This window comes from Oncorhynchus gorbuscha, linkage group LG08 (genome assembly GCF_021184085.1).
Source record: "Oncorhynchus gorbuscha isolate QuinsamMale2020 ecotype Even-year linkage group LG08, OgorEven_v1.0, whole genome shotgun sequence".
Taxonomy (NCBI): domain Eukaryota; kingdom Metazoa; phylum Chordata; class Actinopteri; order Salmoniformes; family Salmonidae; genus Oncorhynchus; species Oncorhynchus gorbuscha.
Window position 1 is genome coordinate 30,512,274 of NC_060180.1, and position 24,753 is coordinate 30,537,026.

The following is a 24,753-nucleotide window of genomic DNA, read 5'->3' on the forward strand; positions in this document are numbered from 1 at the left end:
TTACACAAAAGGGCTCCATATCTTTGACTGTCCAACGTGGGTTAATGTTCCCAGAACCTATTGCTACTGAACCATTTGTTGAATATTATGATCTTCACCAAAGATTTGTTTTCGGAGATTATTCACAATTTGAAATTGTTTTGATTATTACTTAAATCAAATTAATTGCAAGCCACTCAGTCTCATGGTGTCTGATTTTACTGTTAACAATTGGTGTTTAAATGTAATGATTTTAGATTTCAAAATGCTCACCATTACTTTCAGTGTCTTGTTATTTTTTAATGTAATGTTTAATATCACGCCTTAAATCTGTCCTCTTAAATGTACTGTTCATATCAATTTAAAAAACGATGTATTGCACAAACTTTTGTACTCTCTTATCTATTCACTGCTCAAAAAAAATAAAGGGAACACTTAAACAACACAATGTAACTCTAAGTCAATCACACTTCTGTGAAATCAAACTGTCCACTTAGGAAGCAACACTGATTGACAAAGTTCACATGCTGTTGTGCAAATGGAATAGACAACAGGTGGAAATTATAGGCAATTAGCAAGACCCCCAATAAAGGAGTGGTTCTGCAGGTGATAACCACAGACTACTTCTCAGTTCCTATGCTTTCTGGCTGATGCTTTGGTTACTTTTGAATGCTGGCGGTGCTTTCACTCTAGCGGTAGCATGAGACGGAGTATTAACCCACACAAGTGGCTCAGGTAGTGCAGCTCATCCAGGATGGCACATCAATGCGAGCTGTGGCAAGAAGGTTTGCTGTGTCTGTCAGCGTAGTGTCCAGAGCATGGAGGAGCTACCAGGAGACAGGCCAGTACATCAGGAGATGTGGAGGAGGGCAACAACCCAGCAGCAGGACCGCTACCTCCGCCTTTGCAAGGAGCACTGCCAGAGCCCTGCAAAATGACCTCCAGCAGGCCACAAATGTGCATGCGTCTGCTCAAACGGTCAGAAACAGACTGTATGAGGGCCCAACCTCCACAGGTGGGGGTTGTGCTTACAGCCCAACACAGTGCAGGACGTTTGGCATTTGCCAGAGAACACCAAGATTGGCAAATTCACCACTGGCGCCCTGTGCTCTTCACAGATGAAAGCAGGTTCACACTGAGCATATGTGACAGACGTGACAGAGTCTGGAGACGCCGTGGAGAACGTTCTGCATGACCAGTTTGGCGGTGGGTCAGTCATGGTGTGGGGTGGCATTTCTTTGGGGGGCCACACAGGCCTCCATGTGCTCGCCAGAGGTAGCCTGACTGAGATCCTCAGACCCCTTGTGAGACCATATGCTGGTGCGGTTGGCCCTGGGTTCCTCCTAATGCAAGACAATGCTAGACCTCATGTGACTGGAGTTTGTCATCAGTTCCTGCAAGAGGAAGGCATTGATGCTATGGACTGGCCCACCCGTTCCCCAGACCTGAATCCAATTGAGCACATCTGGGACATCATGACTCGCTCCATCCACCACAGACTGTCCAGGAGTTGGCGGTTGCTTTAGTCCAGGTCTGGGAGGAGATCCCTGGCCAAGTCAAAGTCCAGACCTGAATCCAATCGAGAATCTGTGGAAAGAACTGAAAACTGCTGTTCACAAATGCTCTCCATCCAACCTTACTGAGCTTGAGCTGTTTTGCAAGGAAGAATGGGGGGAAAAATTCAGTCTCTCGATGTGCAAAACTGATACATACCCCAAGCGACTTACAGCTGTAATCGCAGCAAAAGGTGGCGCTACAAAGTATTAACTTAAGGGGGCTGAATAATTTTGCACGCCCAATTTTTCCGTTTTTGATTTGTTAAAAAAGTTTGAAATATCCAATACATTTACATTTACATTTAAGTCATTTAGCAGACGCTCTTATCCAGAGCGACTTACAATAAATGTCGTTCCACTTCATGATTGTGTCCCACTTGTTGATTCTTCACAAAAAAATACAGTTTTATATCTTTATGTTTGAAGCCTGAAATGTGGCAAAAGGTCGCAAAGTTCAAGGGGGCCGAATACTTTCGCAAGGCACTGTATACAGTCAGTACCAGTCAAATGTTTGGACACACCTACTCATTCAATGGTTTTACTATTTTCGACATCGTAGAGTAATAGTGAAAACATAAGCTATGAAATAACACATGTAGCAACCAAACAAGTGTAAAACAAATCAAAATATTTTATATTTGCGATTCTTCAAAGTAGCCACCCTTTGCCTTGACAGCTTGGCATTCTCTCAACCAGCTTCACCTGGAATGCTTTTCCAACAGTTCCCACATATGCTGAGTACTTGTTGGCTGTTTTTCCTCCACTCTGCGGTCCAACTTATCCCAAACCATCTCAATTGGGTTAAGGTCGGGTGATTGTGGAGGCCAGGTCCTCTGATGCAGCACTCCATCACTCTCCTTGGTGAAATAGCCCTTACACAGCCTGGAGGTGTGTTGGGTCATTGTCGTGTTGAAAACAAATGATAGTCCCACTATGCACAAACCAGATGGGATGGCGTATCACTGCAGAATGCTGTGGTAGCCATGCTGATTAAGTGTGCCTTAAATTCTACATAAATCACAGACAGTGTCACCAGCAAAGCACCATCACACCTCCATGCTTCACGGTGGGAACCACACATAAGGAGATCATCCGTTCAACTACTCTCCATTCACTTACACGGCGGTTGGAACTATTGTTTGGCCCTGTCCGGGGGTGTCATTGGACGGGGCCACAGTGTCTCCCGACCCCTCCTGTCTCAGCCTCCAGTATTTATGCTGCAGTAGTTTATGTGTCGGGGGGCTAGGGTCAGTCTGTTATATCTGGAGTGTTTCTCCTGTCTTATCTGGTTTCCTGTGTGAATTTAAGTATGCCCTCTCTAATTCTCTTTCTTTCTCTCTCTCGGAGGACCTGAGCCCTAGGACCATGGCCCAGGACTACCTGTCCTGATGAATCCTTGCTGTCCCCAGTCCACCTGGCCGTGCTAGGCCGTGTTTACTAAAACAAATATGATTCTTCAATGTTCTGAATCATTCAGTGGGCTCTTTCTCTAACATGTTATTAACATTATATCCCCCAAAAATGTATTTCATAATCCTATGCACATCCCATAATAAGCAGGAAGCTCTGTTGACAGAGCGGTGCTGCTTTCTCGCAGTGACTTTTGAGGATTTTATATGTTGTTGTGGTCGTCTACAAAGGTGTTTCCACTGGTCGCAAAAAAAAACAAATTAAAATGACACAAGCTGAATTAAATGTAAAAGGACATTGAAAATAAAAGGCTTGCGGTATGCTCAGTGCTCCGTTGATATTTCACAGATACACTTGTTTTTGTGAGAAATCTTTGAACAACAGGAATTTAGCATTGGTATGAAAAGTGTATACTAAAATATTAAAATACTACATGTCATGTCTCAAAATCGATACCTATCATACCTCTATATCGTTTTATGTCCATTGGATTTGAGAAGAAAGATGAATTCACCAGACATGCTTACCTGTCCCAGGCCTGCGGTTTTCAATTCTCTAGAGACAGCAGGAGTGGTGGAGATACTCTTAATGATCGGCTATGAAAAGCCAACTGACATTTACTCCTGAGGTGCTGACTTGCTGCACCCTCGACAACTACTGGATTCTAGGGTACCTGCTAACAATTATTTCTGATTCCCCCCACCTCCACCTGTTCTCTATCCCTGTGGGGAACTCCAATCCCTTTTGAATGGATTATGATAGAGACATGAGGTTTGGACCGTTTGTTTTCTTAGAGGAGTATATATTCTACAGAATTAAGATATTTGTTTACCCATTGATCAAAATATGCGTTTTTGATTGGACACCCTAATATACTGTATATAAGTTGTATTATTAGCTATGAGTATTATTTTTTATGATTATTGGTATTTTATGATGATTATTATACAGTATAATTCTGACATTTAGTGCCTAAAGAATAATTGTAATAGCGGAACTCAATCGCCGTGACAATAGGGAAAGTCAGGATGTAAACAGTGTAACACTAATGTGAACATGGCTTCAGTAAAATGCTGTTGATGACAGAGGACTTCAGACCAACGATTTACATATACACATGATTGCTTCAGACACGTGAAAGAAACTAATATTTCGGCTTCATCAGAATATGCGGCTTCATCAGATACTCCGCAATGCAGCAAACCTCAGGACGGTCTTTGACTTCGGCGACAGAGAGGTTGCCCACTGGTTCCCCAGACATATGGCAAAAGGTTGGTGAGCACTCTTAGCTAACGTTACGCGCGTGAGCGTTCTGGTCAACGTGTTAGCTAGCGAGGCATCTTTATGTCAGTTGTTGGCTATATCTAGCTAAACGCTTGTAATTAACTTACTATGTGACATGACTTATTAGAGGTTACAAAATTTATACAGAATCCAAGAAAGCAAAAAGTAAACTAACTAACATAGTTAGCTAGCCCAGGTTTCTAACATAAACCTAGTAGCCTGGGCAGCCCCCCCACCCCCTTCGCGTGAACGCGCACGCACTCGATTCTTGCTTGCTAGTTGAGATTTCTGCTCTTCACTCCGTTGACAGTTTAGCCTACGTTTCACTGATCGTAGTAGCAGAAAGCTTGTGTCCTTTGATCGCGGGGGAGGCACCAGTAATGTCTGCAGTTTTCGGTTTGGCTATTTGTTTCAAGTGTATTAGTCTAAATAAATCCCTTTGCCAAAATTCGTCATTTCTCCCATTTCTTATTCGATTAGAAGTTGTTCTGAAATGCTTATCGCTTGCCTACATTTTTACTCCCTCCTCTGTTTAATATAACACATACATTAATTGTTCATTTCGGTTTTCGGTTACGAGAAGTTTGTTCTATAGAAAGTATTTGACTCTGCGTGCCACAGAAAGTATTTGACTCTAGTGCCAAAATTAAGGAAATTAGAAGGGGAGGTGATTTCAGCAAGGCCATTTTATTTTCTCCCCGCCCTTCTATCTTGGGACTGCAAGGCCTGGCACACTTCAGAATCATTTTGGTAGCTCATGTTGACCAGTAGTGTGTGCCACATAAAGTATTTGACTCTAGCCACAAAATGAAGGACATTAGAAGGGGGGGAGTATTTCGGCAGGCAAGAAAATGGCCTTGCCGACCCCCCCCCCCCCCCTCTAATTTCCTTAATGGGAGGGCGCTTCCAATGTGACAACCAGACCATGCCGTGGAATCTTCTAATGGATGCAGAGTCCTTGGGGCTAGAGCACTATCCAGAGATGGATGACATGGTGGTTGCCTTGAATACTTCCATGTTCCTGTTCATTGAGATCACTAGAAGTACCACCGGTTTGCCTTCGAAGGAGTGGCTTACGAAAGTCCTCCCGTTCTGCCTCTCATTGGTGCCGCGTACATTCACAAAGTGCATGGACGCAGAACTAGTTCCTATCATGTTCCAGGGCATTCTAGTGCTGAACTACCTGGATGACTGGCTGGTGTGTGCTCGATCAAGAGAGCAAGCTACAGCCGACAAGGATAATCTTGAAGCACATTCAAGACCTGGACCTCAACATAAACAGGGAGAAGAGAAACCTGACTCCCTCACAGATGGTGGTCTTCCTGGGGATGTTGATAGACTCAATTCTTATGACAACACGTGTCCCTCAGGTGAGATTGGAGAAGATACAGGCCTACCTAGACCGTTTCTGGCTTAGACGAGCCATGTCCATATTAAAGTGCCTGGAAGTTACTTGGCCTACTCACGTCGGCTTCTCTGATTCCGCTGGGCCTTCACCTCAGGCCACTCCAGGCGGTTTCTCTCACCATCTACACAAGAGACGACGCAGACATCATCAGCTATTGGTGACAAATGCATGTGTGTGGAATATGTTGAAATGGCACTCTCACTCCTTCCTGTTGGAGTGATACAGAACAGTCCACCGCAGGGAGATAGTGTGCATCGATGCCTCGCTCGTGGGTTGGGGGGGCGGAATGTATCTTGCTGAGCGAAAGGATACCATATTGTAGTGCTCCAATAGCTCACATAACTGTGGTTACTCACGTAACCTTCGTTAACCTTGATACCTGTGTAACTCTCTTTTCATAGTAAGTGAAGGTTACAGTAACCCATCCTCCTCTCCTCTGGTCTCTCTTCAGGTCTGAAACAGATGAAGGCCAGTGTGAAGAATGTTGACTGCATCCTAGAAATCCACGATGCCAGAATATCCTTTAAACGGCGATTGCTCTTCCTGATTTAGTGTTTTTCATCAATGCTCATTAAGAAATGCTAGCGGCCTTGACTGAAGGCAAAAGAGTTTTGAGTGTGGGGTTTGATGTGGGTGTGTCTTTGCCATTCAATCACAACAAACAAGGCCAGTAGTGAGTACAGCGAGATAAGCTAAGCTAGCTTTGCTATGAAGAGAACAAAGTTTTGAAGGAGAGGACTTCTCCCTTCTCATAATGGTCAGCAAATTCAGAAAATGTAGGCTTAAGTCTGAGCTGACCTTGTCTTTAGCCAAGCTGAAAGCAGCTTGTGGGGTATTCAATGTGAACATCCCACACATCTTCCTCTGAATTGCTACATCACATAACACGTTAGCTTGATGTATTTAGCTAGCTACAGAATCATTCCCCTTTCATCTGTGGAATCATAGATAGCCTGGCTCGCTAGCATTATCAAATTAGGTTGTATAACCAGAAGTAGCTACTAGCTAGCTAGTACTAGCTATCTACTTAGATAACATGACCAACACCAGTAGTTGACAGGCAGCAGAAGTGACCATGTCGGTTGTAATCCATTCCTGGCCATCTGGCAATATTGTTGAAATGCATTGGAAGTTTGAACTAAATTTATGTAAACCCATTTTCACTCCTATTTGCCGAGCTAAATGCTTGTGCTTTCCACCCATATGCAGACTTGACAACACATGTCCATGTAGCAGCTGGGGACAGACCTTAACGTGTTGTCTCTGGGCAATTGGACATCATTGGCAAAAGTGGCCATGTAAGTAATCCATACCCATCCTCCCAGTAAGACATGACGAACTCACCTAAGGCTGACTTTATGACCAAATGATCCTATTTACACCTTGTAGTCAATTTTGGCACTATAACAAATGTTTATGGCTCATATTGATGCCACATAAGCAGTTTAAAACCAGAGAAGTTTGTTCTAAGGGGCAGTTGTGGCATACATCACTTTCTCTACCTTGCTCAATACCCTCTGATGGACTCACATCACCAACCACGGTTGCAGGATGAGTCGCCTTGTCTTGAGACCTGAAGAATTGCATTAGCTCCCAAACGAATGACAAACAAGTTTCTTTAACAGTAGAACATCCCGTTCTCGGGTAGAAACCCTCTTTTCCAGGATAGTCTGGACGTCAGACCTCATCTCCTGGTGCTGAACAAGATGGACCTGGCTGACCTGTCTGCCAAGCATGTAGGCTACTGTAGCAGATCATTGTTTTGTTTCTGTAACCTGGAAGCTTGTCTGTTTCTGTTGATGCATGACAATGTCTGACATCCAGACAGGTTGTTTTGTGTTTTTATCCAGACAAACCTGTGTGAGTGTACAGTGGGGCAAAAAAAGTATTTAGTCAGCTGAATCTGCAATAGGTAATCAGCTTGGTTTGAAGAAATCAACTGTGGGAGCAATTATTAGGACATGGAAGACATACAAGACCACTGATAATCTCCCTCGATCTGGGGCTCCACGCAAGATCTCACCTGTGGGGTCAAAATGATCACAAGAATAATATATAATAATAATAATAATATATGCCATTTAGCAGACGCTTTTATCCAAAGCGACTTACAGTCATGTGTGCATACATTCTACGTATGGGTGGTCCCGGGGATCGAACCCACTACCCTGGCGTTACAAGCGCCATGCTCTACCAACTGAGCTACAGAATGGTGAGCAAAAATCCCAGAACCACATGGGGGGGACCTAGTGAATGACCTGGGACCAAAGTAACAAAGTCTACCATCAGTAACACACTACGCTGCCAGGGACTCAAATCCTGCAGTGCCAGACGTGTCCCCCTGCTTAAGCCAGTACATGTCCAGGCCAGTCTGAAGTTTGCTAGAGAGCTTTTGGATGATCCAGAAGAAGATTGGGAGAATGTCATATGGTCAGATGAAACCAAAATATAACATTTTGTGAACCTTGTGAAGACTTACAGAAAATGTTTGACCTCTGTCATTACCAAACAAGGGTATATAACAAAGTATTGAGATAAACTTTTGTTATTGACCAAATACTTATTTTCCACCATAATTTGCAAAACAATTAATTAAAAATCCTATAATGTGATTTTCTGGAGAGAAAAAAATCTCATTTTGTCTGTCATAGTTGAAGTGTACCTATGATGAAAATCACAGGCCTCTCTCATCTTTTTAAGTGGGAGAACTTTCACAATTGGTGGCTGACTAAATACTTTTTTGCCCCACTGTATATGGCCAGTCGTGCAGTAGATGAATTGGAATGGCCTCTGTATAATGAATTGAGACCGAGCGTCCAGTGCAGCGCTGTATGTAGTCCTGATGCAGACTTGTGTGTCCTGGTCTGAATGTTTTGCTCTCCAGATGATTTTGAAACAGCTTGAAAGACATGGAGTGAAGAAGGTCCTGTTCACAGACTGCCTCAGACAGAGAGATGACAACGTCAAAAAGGTAAGAGAGACCGAGAGAGATGGAGAACAACATCAACAAAGGAGAGGGAGATCCTTAAAGGAAATACCCACCCAAAACCAAAAATTCTTATAAATATAAATGGTGGTAAATATAACACTAATGTGTGAGAACAATATTTCTTTGGTGAACAAATGTTTTATTTTGTTATAATAAGATTGGTAGCAACGTGAAAATTGTAGAAATCTTTTGCAGCTCAAGTCGACTACAAAACTCACAATGCTCTCTATGGGCTGGCTGGCAAGGCAGCTAGCTAGCTAATTTAACTACACACATTTAATACCAAAGATATCAGTGACTTAGTTTGTTTGTTTAGGCGATTTTACAGCTATCAATTTAGGAGTCGTTTTCAGTTTGATGTGCCTCGCAGAGTGGAGTACGACATTCGCAACTGCCATGCAAATTCACCCTGGACTGCGGAGGCACACTAATAGAAGAAATGTGGTGGACCCTCTATCAAATTACAAATTTCTATAGGTAGGAATATCGCAAAAATATGATCAAATAGCTCATAGCAGAGAAGACAAACTCTCGCGTTGTGACATCGGCCAGAATTTAAATCTGACGTGTATAATAGACATTTTTGCGATCTAAAAGTTGTATTCCTATTAACTTCCAGTGTAGTGAGAGCAGTTTTACCGCAATTTATTTTACCTTTATTTAACCAGGTAGGCTATTTGAGAACAAGTTCTCATTTGCAACTGCGACCTGGCCAAGATGAAGCGTAGCAATTCGACACATACAACAACACAGAGTTACACATGGAATAAACAAAACATACAGTCAATAATACAGTAGAACAAAAGAAAACAAAAAGTGTATATACAGTGAGTAAAAATGAGGTAAGTTAAGAAAATAAATAGGCCATGGTGGCGAAGTAATTACAATATAGCAATTAAACACTGGAATGGTAGATCGGCAGAAGATGAATGTGCAGGTAGAGATACTGGGGTACAAAGGAGCAAAATAAATACCAGTATGAGGATGAGGTAGGTAGATGGGCTGTTTACAGATAGGCTAAGTACAGGTGCAGTGATCTGTAAACTGCTCTGACAGCTGCTGCTTAAAGCTAATGAGGGAGATGTGAGTCTCCAGCTTCAAAGATTTTTGCAATTTGTTCCAGTCATGGGCAGCAGAGAACTGGAAGGAAAGATGACCAAAGGAGGAATTGGATTTGGGGGTGACCTGTGAGATATACCTGCTGGAGCGCATGCTACAAGTGGGTGCTGCTATGGTGACCAGTGAGCTGAGATAAGGCATAGCTTTACCTAGCAGAGACTTGTAGATAACCTGTAGCCAATGGGTTTGGCAAAGAGTATGAAGCGAGGGCCAACCAATGAGAGCGTACAGGTCACAGTGGTGGGTAGTATATGGGGCTTTGGTGAAGAAACGGATGGCACTGTGATAGACTGCATCCAGTTTGTTGAGTAGAGTGTTGGAGGCTATTTTATAGATGACATCACCGAAGTCGAGGATCGGTAGGATGGTCAGTTTTATGAGGGTATGTTTGGCAGCATGAGTGAAGGATGCTTTGTTGCGATATAGGAAGCCGATTCTAGATTTAATTTTGGATTGGAGATGCTTAATGTGAGTCTGGAAGGAGAGTTTACAGTCTAACCAGACACCCAGGTATTTGTAGTTGTCCATGTATTCTATGTCAGAGCCGTCCAGAGTAGTGATGCTGGACGGGCGAGCAGGTGCGGGCAGCGATCGATTGAAAAGCATGCATTTAGTTTTACTTGCGTTTAAGAGCAGTTGGAGGCCACGGAAGGAGATTTGTATGGCATTGAAGCTCGTCTGGAGGTTAGTTAACATAGTGTCCAAGGAGGGGCCAGAAGTATACAGAATGGTGTCGTCTGCGTAGAGGTGGATCAGAGAAACACCAGCAGGTAGAGCAACATCATTGATGTATACAGAAAAGAGAGTCGGCCCGAGAATTGAACCCTGTGGCACCCCCATAGAGACTGCCAGAGGTCCGGACAACAGGCCCTCCGATTTGGCACACTGAACTCTATCAGAGAAGTAGTTGGTAAACCAGGCGAGGCTGCCAATAAGAATGTGATGATTAACAGAGTCGAAAGCCTTGGCCATGTCGATGATTACGGCTGCACAGTAATGCCTCTTATCGATGGTGGTTATGATGTCGTTTAGAACCTTGAGCGTGGCTGAGGTGCAATGCTACGTCATATCAGATGAGTTTCTGTCTGCTTTAACGGCAGTAGCTCAGATACACAAGAAATGACCCCGGGAATCGATAGATCACTCAGAGATGCACAAAATAATATAACATTCAAAATGGTTGAATCTTTCCTTTAAAGAAAGGGTGACTTTGCAGTTTGGTTATAACAATTCCACAGAAGACAGAGTTAGTAACATTGTGACAGCTCTCTCCTACTCTGTTAATCTTCCTTTCTGTTGTTGCAGCTGGTTCCCATGGTCACAGAATTAATCGAGAGCCAGCCACGCTTCCACCGAGAGGAGGTGAGGTCACGGCCTACAACTGATTGAAGAATGATTGATTGGCTGATTGGTTTAGATTTTGTGTTTAGAAAAAAACAAATGTGTAGTATAGGGCTACGTTCAGTCTTAGACGATAACAAATGAGAGGTTTACTACCCTAAATTCCAGTTCATTTGGTTGTCAATTTGAAGCTATGTTAGTGTGTCCAGTCTCCTTTCCATCCTCCTGGAATGCTTACGGGACCAGCCCTGAGCTCGTTTTTCAGTTGTTGTCCCACGAGGATCCGTTCTTGGGACACATTCTGTTTACTCTCGGTCGTGTCATCAGCTGTAATTAAATCTCATTCCACTGCTATGCTGATGACACAGCTGTATCTTAAAACTTCACCAAGTCCCTCTGCTCATATTAACACCTGTCTTGAGGATATAAGGGCTTGGATGAAGCAAAACTTCCTTCAACAGCAGCAAAATCACTCACCGATAACCCACCTCACAGGCAAGAACATCCCCCTCTCATCCAATGTTTACAATCTGGGCATTAAGCTTGACTCCTCTCTAACCTTCGACAATCACATCAAGCATCACTCTTATCACCAAGAACATTGCCAAACTCCGTCCCACCCTGATGCAGAGAGGCTCTTCCATGCCTTTGTCACCTCAAGGCTGGACAACTGCAATGCACTCTGCACTCTTCACGGACACTGTGGTGAAGAAGGCACAACAGGGACTCTTTAACCTCAGGAGGTTGAAAAAGTGTGGCCTATCCCAAAGTTCCCTCAGTGTTCTAAAGGAGCACCATGGAGAGCATACGATTGGGCTGCATCACAGCTTGGTACGGCAACTCCACTGTCACTGACCGCAAGGCACTACAGAGGGTCAGCTGAACGCACCCATTGGGTGCATACTGCCTGCCGTCCAGGACACCTACAATACCACTGCCTGTTCTCCCAGCTTCCATCACTCAGACATGGGCAGTACAGGAGCGTTATGGCTAAAACGAAGACTGGCCAATAGCTTCTACATCTAGACCGTCAGGCTGCTGAATAGCTACACTACCGGTCTTAAGTTTTAGACCACCTACTCATTCAAGGCTTTTTCTTTATTTTTACTATTTTCTACAATGTAGAATAATAGCGAAGACATCAAAACTATGCAATAACACATGGAATCATGTAAAGATGGCACCGAAGAACATGGCTGACATTTTACATTCTCCCAACCAATTGTGCTATTTTGTAAATTTTTTGGTTTATTATTTTGTCGGATATCCAGCATTCACTGGACAGGCCCAGATCCACACCTTTTGTGCGAAGAAAAGATGCCGGAAAAGGGGACGCAGATCGGGATCCTTCTGAGAATCCGGAAGCGAGCGAGAACTCCCAATGCCTTACATTCTACTCGCTAACGTCAATCATTGGAAAATAAAATTGATGACCTACTATTAAGATTATCCTACCAACGGGACATTAAAAACTGTAACATCTTGTGTTTCACTGAGACGTGGCTGAACGAAGATACAGACAATATAGAGCTAGCGGGATTTTCCATGCACTGACAGAACAGAGACGCTACCTCTGGTAAGATGATGGGTGGGGGTGTGTGTCTTTGTCAATAACAGCTGGTGCTCGATGTCTAATATTAAAGAAGTCTTGAGGTATTTCTCACCTGAGGTAGAGTACCTTATATTAAGCTGCAGACCACGCTATCTACAAAGAGAGTTATCATCTGTATTATTCGCAGCCGTCTATTTACCACCACAAAACGAAGCTGGCACTAAGACCGCTCTCAACCAACTCTATAAGGCCATAAGCAAAGAAGAAAATGCTTTGCATCTGTGCTGGTAATTTACTTGTCCTCATAACTGAAAAGCTTTCAATCTCTCCAACTCTTGTCCAGTCCACTTAGTTGTCAGAGTTTCGTCACATAGATAATTCAGTCTCGTTTTAGTTAAGTGAAATGGAAAACTATTTTTTGTTTAGTGTTAGTTTTCTCTGGGTCTATTTAGTCAGTTATAGTCTCGTTAATTTGCCACTGAAAAATAGGTGTTTGACGAATATTTTTGTCACCCATGTTTCTTGACGAAATTAACACTGGCTCGACCGCCCTCCCGCCTCTGGAATGCACTCACGACACTACAGACTCTGGGCTCCTTTAAAACTGGCCTAAAAACCACCCTCTTTAGAAAAGCCTTCTCTTAGTTATAGCTGTGCTCCTTGGTGTCTTTGTCCTTGTAGCGTCAGCTGTGTTCTTTGTCAGTTGCCCTGTCTAATTGTGTCCTTATATTGTCTGTCTTGTTTTTCTATCTTTTTCTGCATTTCCCTGTAGCACTTTGAGATTGTTTTTCAATAAATTCAATTTATTACCATGATTTACAAATTCACTTCAATCAGTGATTGGAAGTTAGGCTGTTACAGCACCCTGTGTGTCATGGCTGAGGATGGTATAATCATAATGTTAACAACAAACCATGAAGTTGGTTGTGTTCCACATAATTAAGTTGTCCTTTTGATCTGGTTGTGATTCATTTTATTTTGGTGTTTTAGTTGCTGTCATGAGGATTGTATGGTGAATAGAGGTGGTAAACAACGGTCTTTTGAGTGGTCTGAATTAGAGGTGGCCGATTATGATTTTTCAACACCGATGCCGATTATTGGAGACCAAAAAAGCCGATACCGATTAATCGGACGATATCATTTTATTTGTAATAATGACAATTACAACAATCCTGAATGAACACTTATTTTAACTTTAATATAATACATAAATAAAATCAATTTAGCCTCAAATAAATAATGAAACGTTCCATTTTGTTTAAATAATGCAAAAACAAAGTGTTGGAGAAGAAAGTAAAAGTGCAATATTTGCCATGTAAGAAAGCTAACGTTTCAGTTCCTTGCTCAGAACATGAGAATATATGAAAGCTGGTGGTTCCTTTTAACATGAGTCTTCAATATTCCCAGGTAAGACATTTTAGGTTGTAGTTATTATAGGAATTATAGGACTATTTATCTCTATACCATTTGTATTTCATTAACCTTTGACTATTTGATGTTCTTATAGGCACTTTAGTATTGCCAGTGTAACAGTATAGCTTCCGTCCCTCTCCTCGCTCCTCCCTGGGCTCGAACCAGGAACACAACGACAACAGCCACCCTCGAAGCAGCTTTACCCATGCAGAGCAAGGGAACAACTACTAGAAGACTCAGAGTGAGCGAGTGACATTTGAAACGCTACCAGCCTCATCTCGGGAGTTGATATGCTTGAAGTCATAAACAGCGCAATGCTTGACACACAACGAAGAGCTGCTGGCAAAACGCACGAAAGTGCTGTTTGAATGAATGTTTACGCGCCTGCTTCTGCCTATCACTGCTCAGTCAGATACTTAGATACTTGTATGCATACTTAGATACTTGTATGCACGTATGCTCAGTCAGATTATACGCAACGCATGACACGCTAGATAATATCTAGTAATATCATCAACCATGTGTAGTTGGCTAGTGATTATGATTGATTGTTTTTTTATAAAGATAAGTTTAATGCTAGCTAGCATTTTACCTTTGCTTACTATTCACGTAACAGGCAGAATCCTTGTGGGGTGCAACAAGAGGCAGGTCGTTATTGCGTTGGACTAGTTAACTGTAAGGTTGCAAGATTGGATCCCCCGAGCTGACAAGGTGAAAATCTGTCGTAGGCAGTAAACCCACCGTTCCTAGGCCGTCATTGAAAATAAAAATGTGTTCTTAACTGACTTGCCGAGTTAAATAAAGATTAAATAAAGGTGTCAAAAAAAAATAAGCAAAATCGGTATCCAAAAATACAGATTTCCGATTGTTATGAAAACTTGAAATCGCCCCTAATGAATCGGCCATTCCGATTAATCGGTCGACCTCTAGTCTGAATGTGGTTACAGTCATATTATGTGGCCATGTTATGCATGTGTTTATTCAATGTTCAGAACACCAACTTCTGTCTGATGGTGATTGGGGTGCCCAACGTTGGAAAGTCATCACTCATCAATGCTCTGAGGAGAACCAACCTCAAGAAAGGTACAACTTAACGTTACAATGAGATATAGGGATTAGGATAAATCCTTGCATAGTTTTGTCATGTGCATTTCATTGAACCCTTGTTGAAGTAATGATGATCCATCTTTTTCTACCTTTAGGTCGGGGGTCAAAAGTAGGAGGGGAACCAGGCATTACCAAAGCAGTGTTGACTAGAATACAGGTGAGTGATGGTTTCACCTGTCTGCTCTCCTGTCATTTGTCTGTTTTTGTGTATATGCAGTACTTACTCAATGTTTGTGTGTTCCTCTTGTGAGGTGTGTGAGAGACCCATCATCCATCTTCTAGATACGCCTGGTGTCCTTCCTCCGAAGATACAGAGTCTGGAGACAGGCATGAAGCTAGCCCTATGTGGTGAGTACAGACTAGGTCTGGCAAATGATGTGTAGCCTCTTTCCATGACATAGACTGACCGGGTGAATCCAGGTGAAAGCATGATCCCTTATTGAGGTCAGTTGTTAAATACACTTCAATCAGTGTAGATGAAAGGGAAGAGGCGGGTAAAATAATTACTTTTAATGCTTGAGATATTTGAGACATTGTGTATGTGTGACATTCAGAAGGTGAATGGGCAAGACAAAAGATTTAAGTGCCTTTGAACGGAGTATGGTAGTAGTTGCCAGGCGCACCAATATTTGAGTGTGTCAAGAACTGCAATGCTGCTGGGTTTTCATGCCCAACATTTTCCTGTGTGTATCAAGAATGCTGCTGGTCCACCACCCAAAGGACATCTAGCCAACTTGACACAACTGTGGGAGGCAATGGAGTCAACTTGGGCCAGCATCCCTGTGGAACACCTTGTAGAGTCCATGTCCCGACAAATTGAGGCTGTTCTGAGGGCAAAAGGGGGTGCAACTCAATATTAGGAAGGTGTTCTATTACATATATGGTTCTGGACCCACCTGGTCTCTGTATTCCATAGTGCTACAGTGCCACCTAGTGGAAGCTAATATATTATTTATTTATTTTGTCCCCAATTTCGTGGTATCCAATTGTCTCATCGCTGCAACTCCTGTACGGACTCAGGAGAGGCGAAGGTTGAGGGCCATGCGTCCTCCGAAACACAACCCAACCAAGCCACACTGCTTCTTGACACAATGCCCACTTAACCAGGAAGCCAGCCGCACCAATGTGTTGGAGGAAACACCTGGCGATGGTGTCAGTGTGCAATGCGCCCGGCCCGCCACAGGAGTCGCTAGTGCGCGATGGGACAAGGACATCCCTGCCGGCTAAACCCTCCCCTAACCCGGACGATGCTGGGCCAATTGTGCGCCGCGCCATGGGTCTCCGGGTCGCGGCCGGCTGCGACAGAGCCTGGACTCAAACCCAGAATCTCTAGCTGGCACAGCTAGCACTGCGATGCAATGCCCTAGACCACTGTGCCACTCGGGACGCCAGTGGAATCTAATATAACAACAGCAAAGCTCTGATGGGCCTCTCACACTGTATGGATAAATGTGAATTTTCCAATGTTCTCAATCATATAACAATCAAAGCATGTGTGAATTATATGGCAGCCCTTTGACACAGTGACTCCACATCAAGCCATGTGATTATCAGCAGGACATGCAGTATGGCCGTTGTAATGATGACTCCCTCCTCTGCTGTTACTGTCAGGAACCATCCTGGACCATCTAGTAGGAGAAGACATCATGGCAGACTACCTACTGTTCTCTCTCAATAGACTGGAGAAGTACAGGTACAGGCAAAGCATTGATTTCAATATTGTATTTTGCAGCGACATTGAATCCATTGAGATACTCAAAAGTGATTTGACTGTCGCTGTGTTTAGTAACCTTGGGAGTTGAGTGTTTCTCTGTGTCTAGTTACATGAAGTGTGTGTGTGTGTGTGTGTGTGTGTGTGTGTGTGTGTGTGTGTGTGTGTGTGTGTGTGTGTGTGTGTGTGTGTGTGTGTGTGTGTGTGTGTGTGTGTGTGTGTGTGTGTGTAGTTACGTGGAGAGGTATGATCTCAGTGAGCCTAGTGATGACATCCAGCAGGTGTTGAAACGTATCGCTGTCAAACTGGGAAAGACTCAACGGGTTAAAGCCATCACTGGAGTGGGTAAGAGTAAAACATCATACTAAATATATAGTCAAACTGTGTATTTACATAGTAAATTGTATTCACATTTAACAATTTACATAGTAATCGCAGAGTAATAGTACAGTTCTTACAACTATTACAGGGTCAAGTTTTGGCATCGAGACAAATCTTTATACTTGCCTTATTAAAGGCTTTTGTAAGCTAATGGTGTATGTACCTAATCTCTGTGTTCCCTAGGTAACATCACCCTCACAGTGCCTAACTACACAGCAGCAGCCTATGATTTCATCAGAGCGTTCAGGAAGGGAGAGCTGGGACGGGTCATGCTGGACTGACCACTACCACACCACAGACTGACTACAACACAGACTGATCACGCTCTCACCAGAGACCTTGTAGGAAACTCAAGAGTGCAGGTATCCTCTCTACAGTAGACTGGTTTATCATCTCTGCTCTCCAGTCTCACCCAACACAGAGCAGCTGATCAGTAAGAATGCCGACACTGTTGTTTGTACATAATGTACTTGTTAGTGTAAATGCACACAATCATAATAAAATGTATTTTATGTACAGTGTCTTGATTGCACAACAGTTTTTTAAATGGGATTGTACAGTAACCGGCGAGGGGAAAGTGCTTTGGGAAGGGAGTAGTGGGTTAGGGATAGGGGGTTGATTTGGGATTGGGTGTGGCATTCGATTCATGGATGGGGTCGATTACATTTCAATTCAGTTTACTCATTGCTTTTGTCATGAACGTTTTAGAAATAATTATGTAGCTGTCAGTCGTCACTCATTCATAGGAACAGTACAACTATTGCTGACACAGTCATGGAAAGTCCGTGTCTAAGAACTTAGTCGTGTTAATTAGCCTGCAGGGGCATAAATGTTTACCTATAAAAACCACATATTTAAGTGTATACAGTTCACAATGTATGCTAGCGATCCATTTGATATATAAATATAGCTTCTTAGGTGTATGAGAGAGATTCGTTGTTAGTGAAAGTAACTTCAATGAAGATCCCATTTTTAACAGCTCATTCTGTACACTCTAAATAATGTTGACTCACCAAAAACCCCACTTCAAACTTGTATCTGAAACATACGGTTTCAAAAATGCTTGCTATTTCCTGATATTATGTGACCTCACATACTTTGGCAAGACGTTGGCTCATTGGCTGAGCTGGAATCAGATGTTTACTTGTAATTTATATTTATAATAAACAGTATATGCCCGCACCATTCTGTTGTTTGTGAACAGGACAAGCAGGGGGACACAGAAAAGCTGCTTTTTAACATACTTTAATACCTCTTTCACTCGTATTGTAATTCATTATTAGGTCAAATTTCATTCAAATCTGGAACACTGGACAGCTACTGAGACTAAGTGAGAGATTTGTCTCACAAATCATGTGATGCTGACTTGTCAATGCTCCTTTTTAACAATACCTTTTAGTTCCCACCAATGTCTGGCCATCCTGACTTCTGTCCCCGACTCTAAAATAGCTTTGCCTCCCCAGGGCAGGATAGCAGACCTGTAGAACGAGCCACAAGGCCCCTCTTGTCACATCTACTCCAGCTCCTCCCCTCTGGCGTTCCACGTTGCCGGTATACTAACCACCGGTCCCGGGGTCTATCAGTACGCACACCTGGCATCAATCATTCCGCGCACCTGCACGTCATCATGAGGCACACCTGGACTCCATTACCTCACTTATTACCTCCCCTTTATCTGGAATGGGCCACGGCCATCTGGAAGACAGGAGGAGGAGCTAGATTCATATGAAGGGTTCATGGCTCTGTTTAAATGTATATTCGATCATCCACCAGATGGCAGAGAGGTTGGTGAGCGTTTACTCCAATTACGGCAGGGGGTCCAGACTGCTGCAGGGTACACGCTCACCTTCCAGACAGTAGCAGCATCCAGCGGCTGAAACGAGTCGGCGCTTCTTACACTATTCAGAAGAGGACTGTGCGAAGAGGTCCAGATGGAACTGGCCTGTCGAGACGACAACCTCTCCTTGCACGCACTCATTGCAATGGCCATCTGTCAGGATAACCTACTTTGGGAGCGTTGGTACTCTCATCTCTTTCATTAAGGGTGGTCCCCGTAGGTTGGTGTGGAGCCCAACAGGAACATCCCACTCTGCAAGAAACCGAGCTCCCGGGGCCGTTCAAGGTCCTCCGGAGGGTCAACGAGGTGACGTATAGATTACAGCTTCCCAGTGACTACCATATCTCACCTTCTTTTCATGTCTCCCTTCTCAGGCCGGTGGTTCCTGATCCCCTAGCTGATGCTGTCCCCAACGACACCCCTCCACCCCCCCTGGACATCAACGGGAGTCCGGCCTATGCCATCAAATCCCGACTGGACTACTGACGTCGTGTGGGTCGGCTCCAGTACCTGGTGGACTGGGAGGTGTATTGCCCAGAGGAGCGGTGTTGGGTTCCCGGTGGAGGACATTCTGGATCCCAACATCATCCGTGATTTCCACCTTCACAGCCTGGACCGTCCCGCTCCTCGTCCTCGGGTCTTCCGTCTGGTTGGCGTCGTCCTGCGGCTGGAGCCACGCATCAGAGGGGCAGTACTGTCATGTCTACTCCCGCTCCTCCCCTCCGTCGTTCGATGTAGCCGGTATACTAACCACCGGTCCTAGGATCCATCATTACGCAAACCTGCACATCATCATGAGGCACACCTGGACTCCATTACCTCCCCTATATCTGGTACTCCCTTAGGTTCCTCCCCCAGTCAGTATTTATCCTCTGTTTATGCATAGACCCTACTGTTATGTTGTCTCATTCCATGTTTGTTTTATTAAACGTTTCACCTGCACCTGCTTCTCGACACACAGCGTCTTCGTTACACCTCTACATGTATGCTGGTTATTTAGCCTTATTAATCCATAAATAGTATAAATAATTTACTCATCTACAATATATTGTCTAAGATGTAAACATATCTGAGGAATATCGTGTCGAAGATGATGACAGAGTAAATGTTGGTTCTGATTGGATCAAATCGAAGTTTATTTGTCACGTGCGCCGAATACAACCGGTGTAGACCTTACAGTGAAATGCTTACTTACATTTTTTGCACTTTTGATAAGAGCCTGTATTAGGTGAACAAAAGGTAGGTTAATAAAACAGTAAAAAGACAGGCTTAATACCATAGCGAGGCTATAAAAGTAGCGAGGCTACATACAGACACCGGTTAGTCAGGCTGATTGAGGTAGTATGTACACGTAGATATGGTTAAAGTAACTATGCATATATGATGAACAGAGAGTAGCAGTAGTGTAAAAGAGGGGGGTTGGCGGATGGGACACAATGCAGATAGCCCGGTTAGCCAATGTGCTGGAGCACTGGTTGGTCGGCCCAATTGAGGTATGTACATGAATGTATCGTTCAAGTGACTATGCATATATGATAAACAGAGAGTAGCAGCAGTGTAAAAACAGGGGTGGGCACACAATGCAAATACCGTAGTCCAGGTAGCCATTTGATTACCTGTTCAGGAGTCTTATGGCTTGGAGGTGAAAACTATTGAGAAGCCTTTTTGTCTTCGACTTGGCACTCCGGTACCGCTTCCCATGCGGTAGTAGAGAGAACAGTCTGTGGCTGGGTTCTTTGACAATTTTTAGGGTCTTCCTCTGACACCACCTGGTGTAGAGGTCCTGGATAGCAGGAAGCTTAGCCCCAGTGATGTACTGGGCTGTACGCACTACTCTCTGTAGTCCCTTGCGGTCAGAGGCTGAGCAATTGCCTTACCAGTCTTTTTAGTTTCCTGAGGGAGAATAGGCTTTGTCGTGCCCTCTTTACGACTGTCTTGATGTGTTTGGACCATTCTAGTTTGTTGTTGTTGTGGACACCAAGGAACATAAAGCTCTCAACCTGCTCCACTACAGCCCCGTCGATGAGAATGGGGGCGTGCTCGGTTCTCCTTTTCCTGTAGTCCACAATCATCTCCTTAGACTTGGTTACTTTGAGGGATAGGTTGTTATTCTGGCACCGCCCGGCCAGGTCTCTGACCTCCTCCCTATAGGCTGTCTCGTTGTCGGTGATCAGGCCTACCACTTGTGTCGTCTGCAAACTTAATGATGGTGTTGGAGTCGTGCCTGACCATTCAATCGTGGGTGAACAGGGAGTACAGGAGGGAACTGAGCACGCACCCCTGGGGAGCTCCAGTGTTGAGGATCAACGTGGCAGACGTGGTGCTACCTGGGGGTGGCCCATCAGTAAGTACAGGATCAGGTTGCAGAGGGAGGTGTTTAGTCCCAAGATCCTTGGCTTAGTGATGAGCTTTGAGGGTACTATGGTGTTGAACGCTGAGCTGTAGTCAATGATTAGCATTCTCACATACAGTGGGGAGAACAAGTATTTGATTCACTGCTGATTTTGCAGGTTTTCCTACTTACAAAGCATGTAGAGGTCTGTCATTTTTATAATAGGTACACTTCAACTGTGAGAGATGGAATCGAAAACAAAAATCCAGAAAATCACATTGTATGATTTTTAAGTAATTAATTTGCATTTTATTTCATGACATAAGTATTTGATACACCAGAAAAGCAGAACTTAATATTTGGTACAGAAACCTTTGTTTGCAATTACAGAGATCATACGTTTCCTGTAGTTCTTGACAAGGTTTGCACACACTGCAGCAGGGATTTTGGCCCACTCCTCCATACAGACCTTCTCCAGATCCTTCAGGTTTTGGGGCTGTCGCCGGGCAATACGGACTTTCAGCTCCCTCCAAAGATGTTCTATTGGGTTCAGGTCTGGAGACTGGCTAGGCCACTCCAGGACCTTGAGATGCTTCTTACGGAGCCACTCCTTAGTTGCCCTGGCCTTGTGTTTCGGGTCGGGTCGTTGTCATGCTGGATGACCCAGCCACGAACCATCTTCAATGCTCTTACTGAAGGAAGGAGGTTGTTGGCCAAGATCTCGATATACATTCCCCCATCCATTTTCCCCTCAATAAGGTGCAGTCGTCCTGTCCCCTTTGCAGAAAAGCATCCCCAAAGAATTATGTTTCCACCTCCATGCCTCACGTTTGGGATGGTGTTCTTGGGGTTGTACTCCAAACACGGCGAGTGGAGTTTAGACCAAAAAGCTCTATTTTTGTCTCATCAGACCACATGACCTTCACCCATTCCTCCTCTGGATCATCCAGATGGTCATTGGCAGACTTCAGACGGGCCTGGACATGCGCTGGCTTGAGCAGGGGGACCTTGCGTGCGCTGCAGGATTTTAATCCATGACGGTGTAGTGTGTTACTAAAGGTTTTCTTTGAGACTGTGGTCCCAGCTCTCTTCAGTTCATTGACCAGGTCCTGCCGTGTAGTTCTGGGCTGATCCCTCACCTTCCTCATGATCATTGATGCCCCACGAGGTGAGATCTTGCATGGAGCCCCAGATCGAGGGTGATCCCCAGATCGAGGGTCATCTTGAACTTCTTACATTTTCTAATATTTGCTCCAACAGTTGTTGCCTTCTCACCAAGCTGCTTGCCTATTGTCCTTTAGCCCATCCCAGCCTTGTGCAAGTCTACAATTTATCCCTGATGTCCTTACACTGCTCTCTGGTCTTGGCCATTGTGGAGAGGTTGGAGTCTGTTTGATTGAGTGTGTGGACAGGTGTCTTTTTCAGGTAACAAGTTCAAACAGTTAATGAAGGTAATGAGTGGAGAACAGGAGGGCTTCTTAAAGAAAAACTAACAGGTCTGTGAGACCTGGCATTCTTACTGGTTGGTTGGTGATCAAATACAGTGGGGCAAAAAAGTATTTAGTCAGCCACCAATTGTGCAAGTTCTCCCACTTAAAAAGATGAGAGAGGCCTGTAATTTTCATCATAGGTACACTTCAACTATGACAGACAAAATTAGAAAATATTGTAGGATTTTTAACTAATTTATTTGCAAATCATGGTGGAAATTAAGTATTTGGTCACCTACAAACAAGCAAGATTTCTGGCTCTCACAGACCTGTTACTTCTTCTTTAAGAGGCTCCTCTGTCCTCCACTCGTTACCTGTATTAATGGCACCTGTTTGAACTTGTTATCAGTATAAAAGACACCTGTCCACAACCTCAAACAGTCACACTTCAAACTCTACTATGGCCAAGACCAAAGAGCTGTCAAAGGACACCAGAAACAAAATTGTAGACCTGCGCCAGGCTGGGAGGACTGAATCTGCAATAGGTAAGCAGCTTGGTTTGAAGAAATCAACTGTGGGAGCAATTATTAGGAAATGGAAGACATACAAGACCACTGATAATCTCCCTCGCTCTGGGGCTCCATGCAAGATCTCACCCCGTGGGGTCAAAATGATAAGACCGGTGAGCAAAAATCCCAGAACCACACGGGGGGACCTAGTGAATGACCTGCAGAGAGCTGGGACCAAAGTAACAAAGCCTACCATCAGTAACACACTACGCCGCCAGGGACTCAAATCCTGCAGTGCCAGACGTGTCCCCCTGCTTAAGCCAGTACATGTCCAGGCCCATCTGAAGTTTGCTAGAGAGCATTTGGATGATCCAGAAGAAGATTGGGAGAATGTCATATGGTAAGATGAAACCAAAATATAACTTTGTGGTAAAAACTCAACTCGTCGTGTTTGGAGGACAAAGAATGCTGAGTTGCATCCAAGGAACACCATACCTACTGTGAAGCATGGGGGTGGAAGCATCATGCTTTGGGGCTGTTTTTCTGCAAAGGGACCAGGACGACTGATCCGTGTAAAGGAAAAAATGAATGGGGCCATGTATCGTGAGATTTTGAGTGAAAACCTTCCATCAGCAAGGGCATTGAAGATGAAACGTGGCTGGGTCTTTCAGCATGACAATGATCCCAAACACACCGCCCGGGCAACAAAGGAGTGGCTTCGTAAGAAGCATTTCAAGGTCCTGGAATGGCCTAGCCAGTCTCCAGATCTCAACCCCATAGAAAATCTTTGGAGGGAGTTGAAAGTCCGTGTTGCCCAGCAACAGCCCCAAAATATCACTGCGCTAGAGGAGATCTGCATGGAGGAATGGGCCAAAATACCAGCAACCATGTGTGAAAACCTTGTGAAGACTTACAGAAAACGTTTGACCTCTGTCATTGCCAACAACGGGTACATTTACATTTAAGTCATTTAGCAGACGCTCTTATCCAGAGCGACTTACAAATTGGTGCATTCACCTTATGACATCCAGTGGAACAGCCACTTTACAATAGTGCATCTAAATATTTTAAGGGGGGGGGGTGAGAAGGATTACTTTATCCTATCCTAAGTATTCCTTAAAGAGGTGGGGTTTCAGGTGTCTCCGGAAGGTGGTGATTGACTCCGCTGTCCTGGCGTCGTGAGGGAGTTTGTTCCACCATTGGGGAGCCAGAGCAGCGAACAGTTTTGACTGGGCTGAGCGGGAACTGTACTTCCTCAGTGGTAGGGAGGCGAGCAGGCCAGAGGTGGATGAACGCAGTGCCCTTATTTGGGTGTAGGGCCTGATCAGAGCCTGGAGGTACTGAGGTGCCGTTCCCCTCACAGCTCCGTAGGCAAGCACCATGGTCTTGTAGCGG

The 24,753-nt window shown here is 44.2% G+C and overlaps 1 protein-coding gene across 3 annotated transcripts; it reads left to right on the forward strand.

Moving 5' to 3' along the window:
* The first annotated feature begins 3,970 nt into the window (after positions 1-3,970).
* On the forward strand, positions 3,971-20,034 carry mtg1 (mitochondrial ribosome-associated GTPase 1). Of its 3 annotated transcripts, XR_006839953.1 has the most exons (12): positions 3,973-4,216; positions 6,089-6,153; positions 7,269-7,373; positions 8,522-8,608; positions 11,051-11,107; positions 15,044-15,134; positions 15,254-15,315; positions 15,410-15,506; positions 16,770-16,851; positions 17,102-17,214; positions 17,434-17,612; positions 19,462-20,034. XR_006839953.1 is itself a non-coding variant. In XM_046359110.1 (11 exons), the coding sequence occupies exons 1-11, from the start codon at positions 4,114-4,116 to the stop codon at positions 17,529-17,531; spliced, it is 960 nt and encodes a 319-aa protein (XP_046215066.1). In that variant the 5' UTR covers positions 3,973-4,113; the 3' UTR covers positions 17,532-20,034. The 3 variants fall into 3 exon arrangements, 2 of the variants coding, with proteins under 2 accessions (XP_046215067.1, XP_046215066.1); XM_046359110.1 differs by having other exon boundaries at positions 17,434-20,034; XM_046359111.1 differs by lacking the exons at positions 16,770-16,851; positions 17,102-17,214; positions 17,434-17,612; positions 19,462-20,034 and adding an exon at positions 15,854-16,763 and having other exon boundaries at positions 3,971-4,216.
* Positions 20,035-24,753: the final 4,719 nt, after the last annotated feature.

What these genes read in the sequence shown, in the direction of transcription:
- mtg1 (XM_046359110.1), top strand. Translation starts at nt 4,114, where the DNA reads ATGCGGCTTCATCAGATACTCCGCAATGCAGCAAACCTCAGGACGGTC. An exon ending in CATGAAGCTAGCCCTATGTG is followed by an intron (nt 15,507 to 16,769) that starts GTGAGTACAGAC and finishes TGTTACTGTCAG; the next exon opens with GAACCATCCTGGACCATCTA. An exon ending in AATAGACTGGAGAAGTACAG is followed by an intron (nt 16,852 to 17,101) that starts GTACAGGCAAAG and finishes GTGTGTGTGTAG; the next exon opens with TTACGTGGAGAGGTATGATC.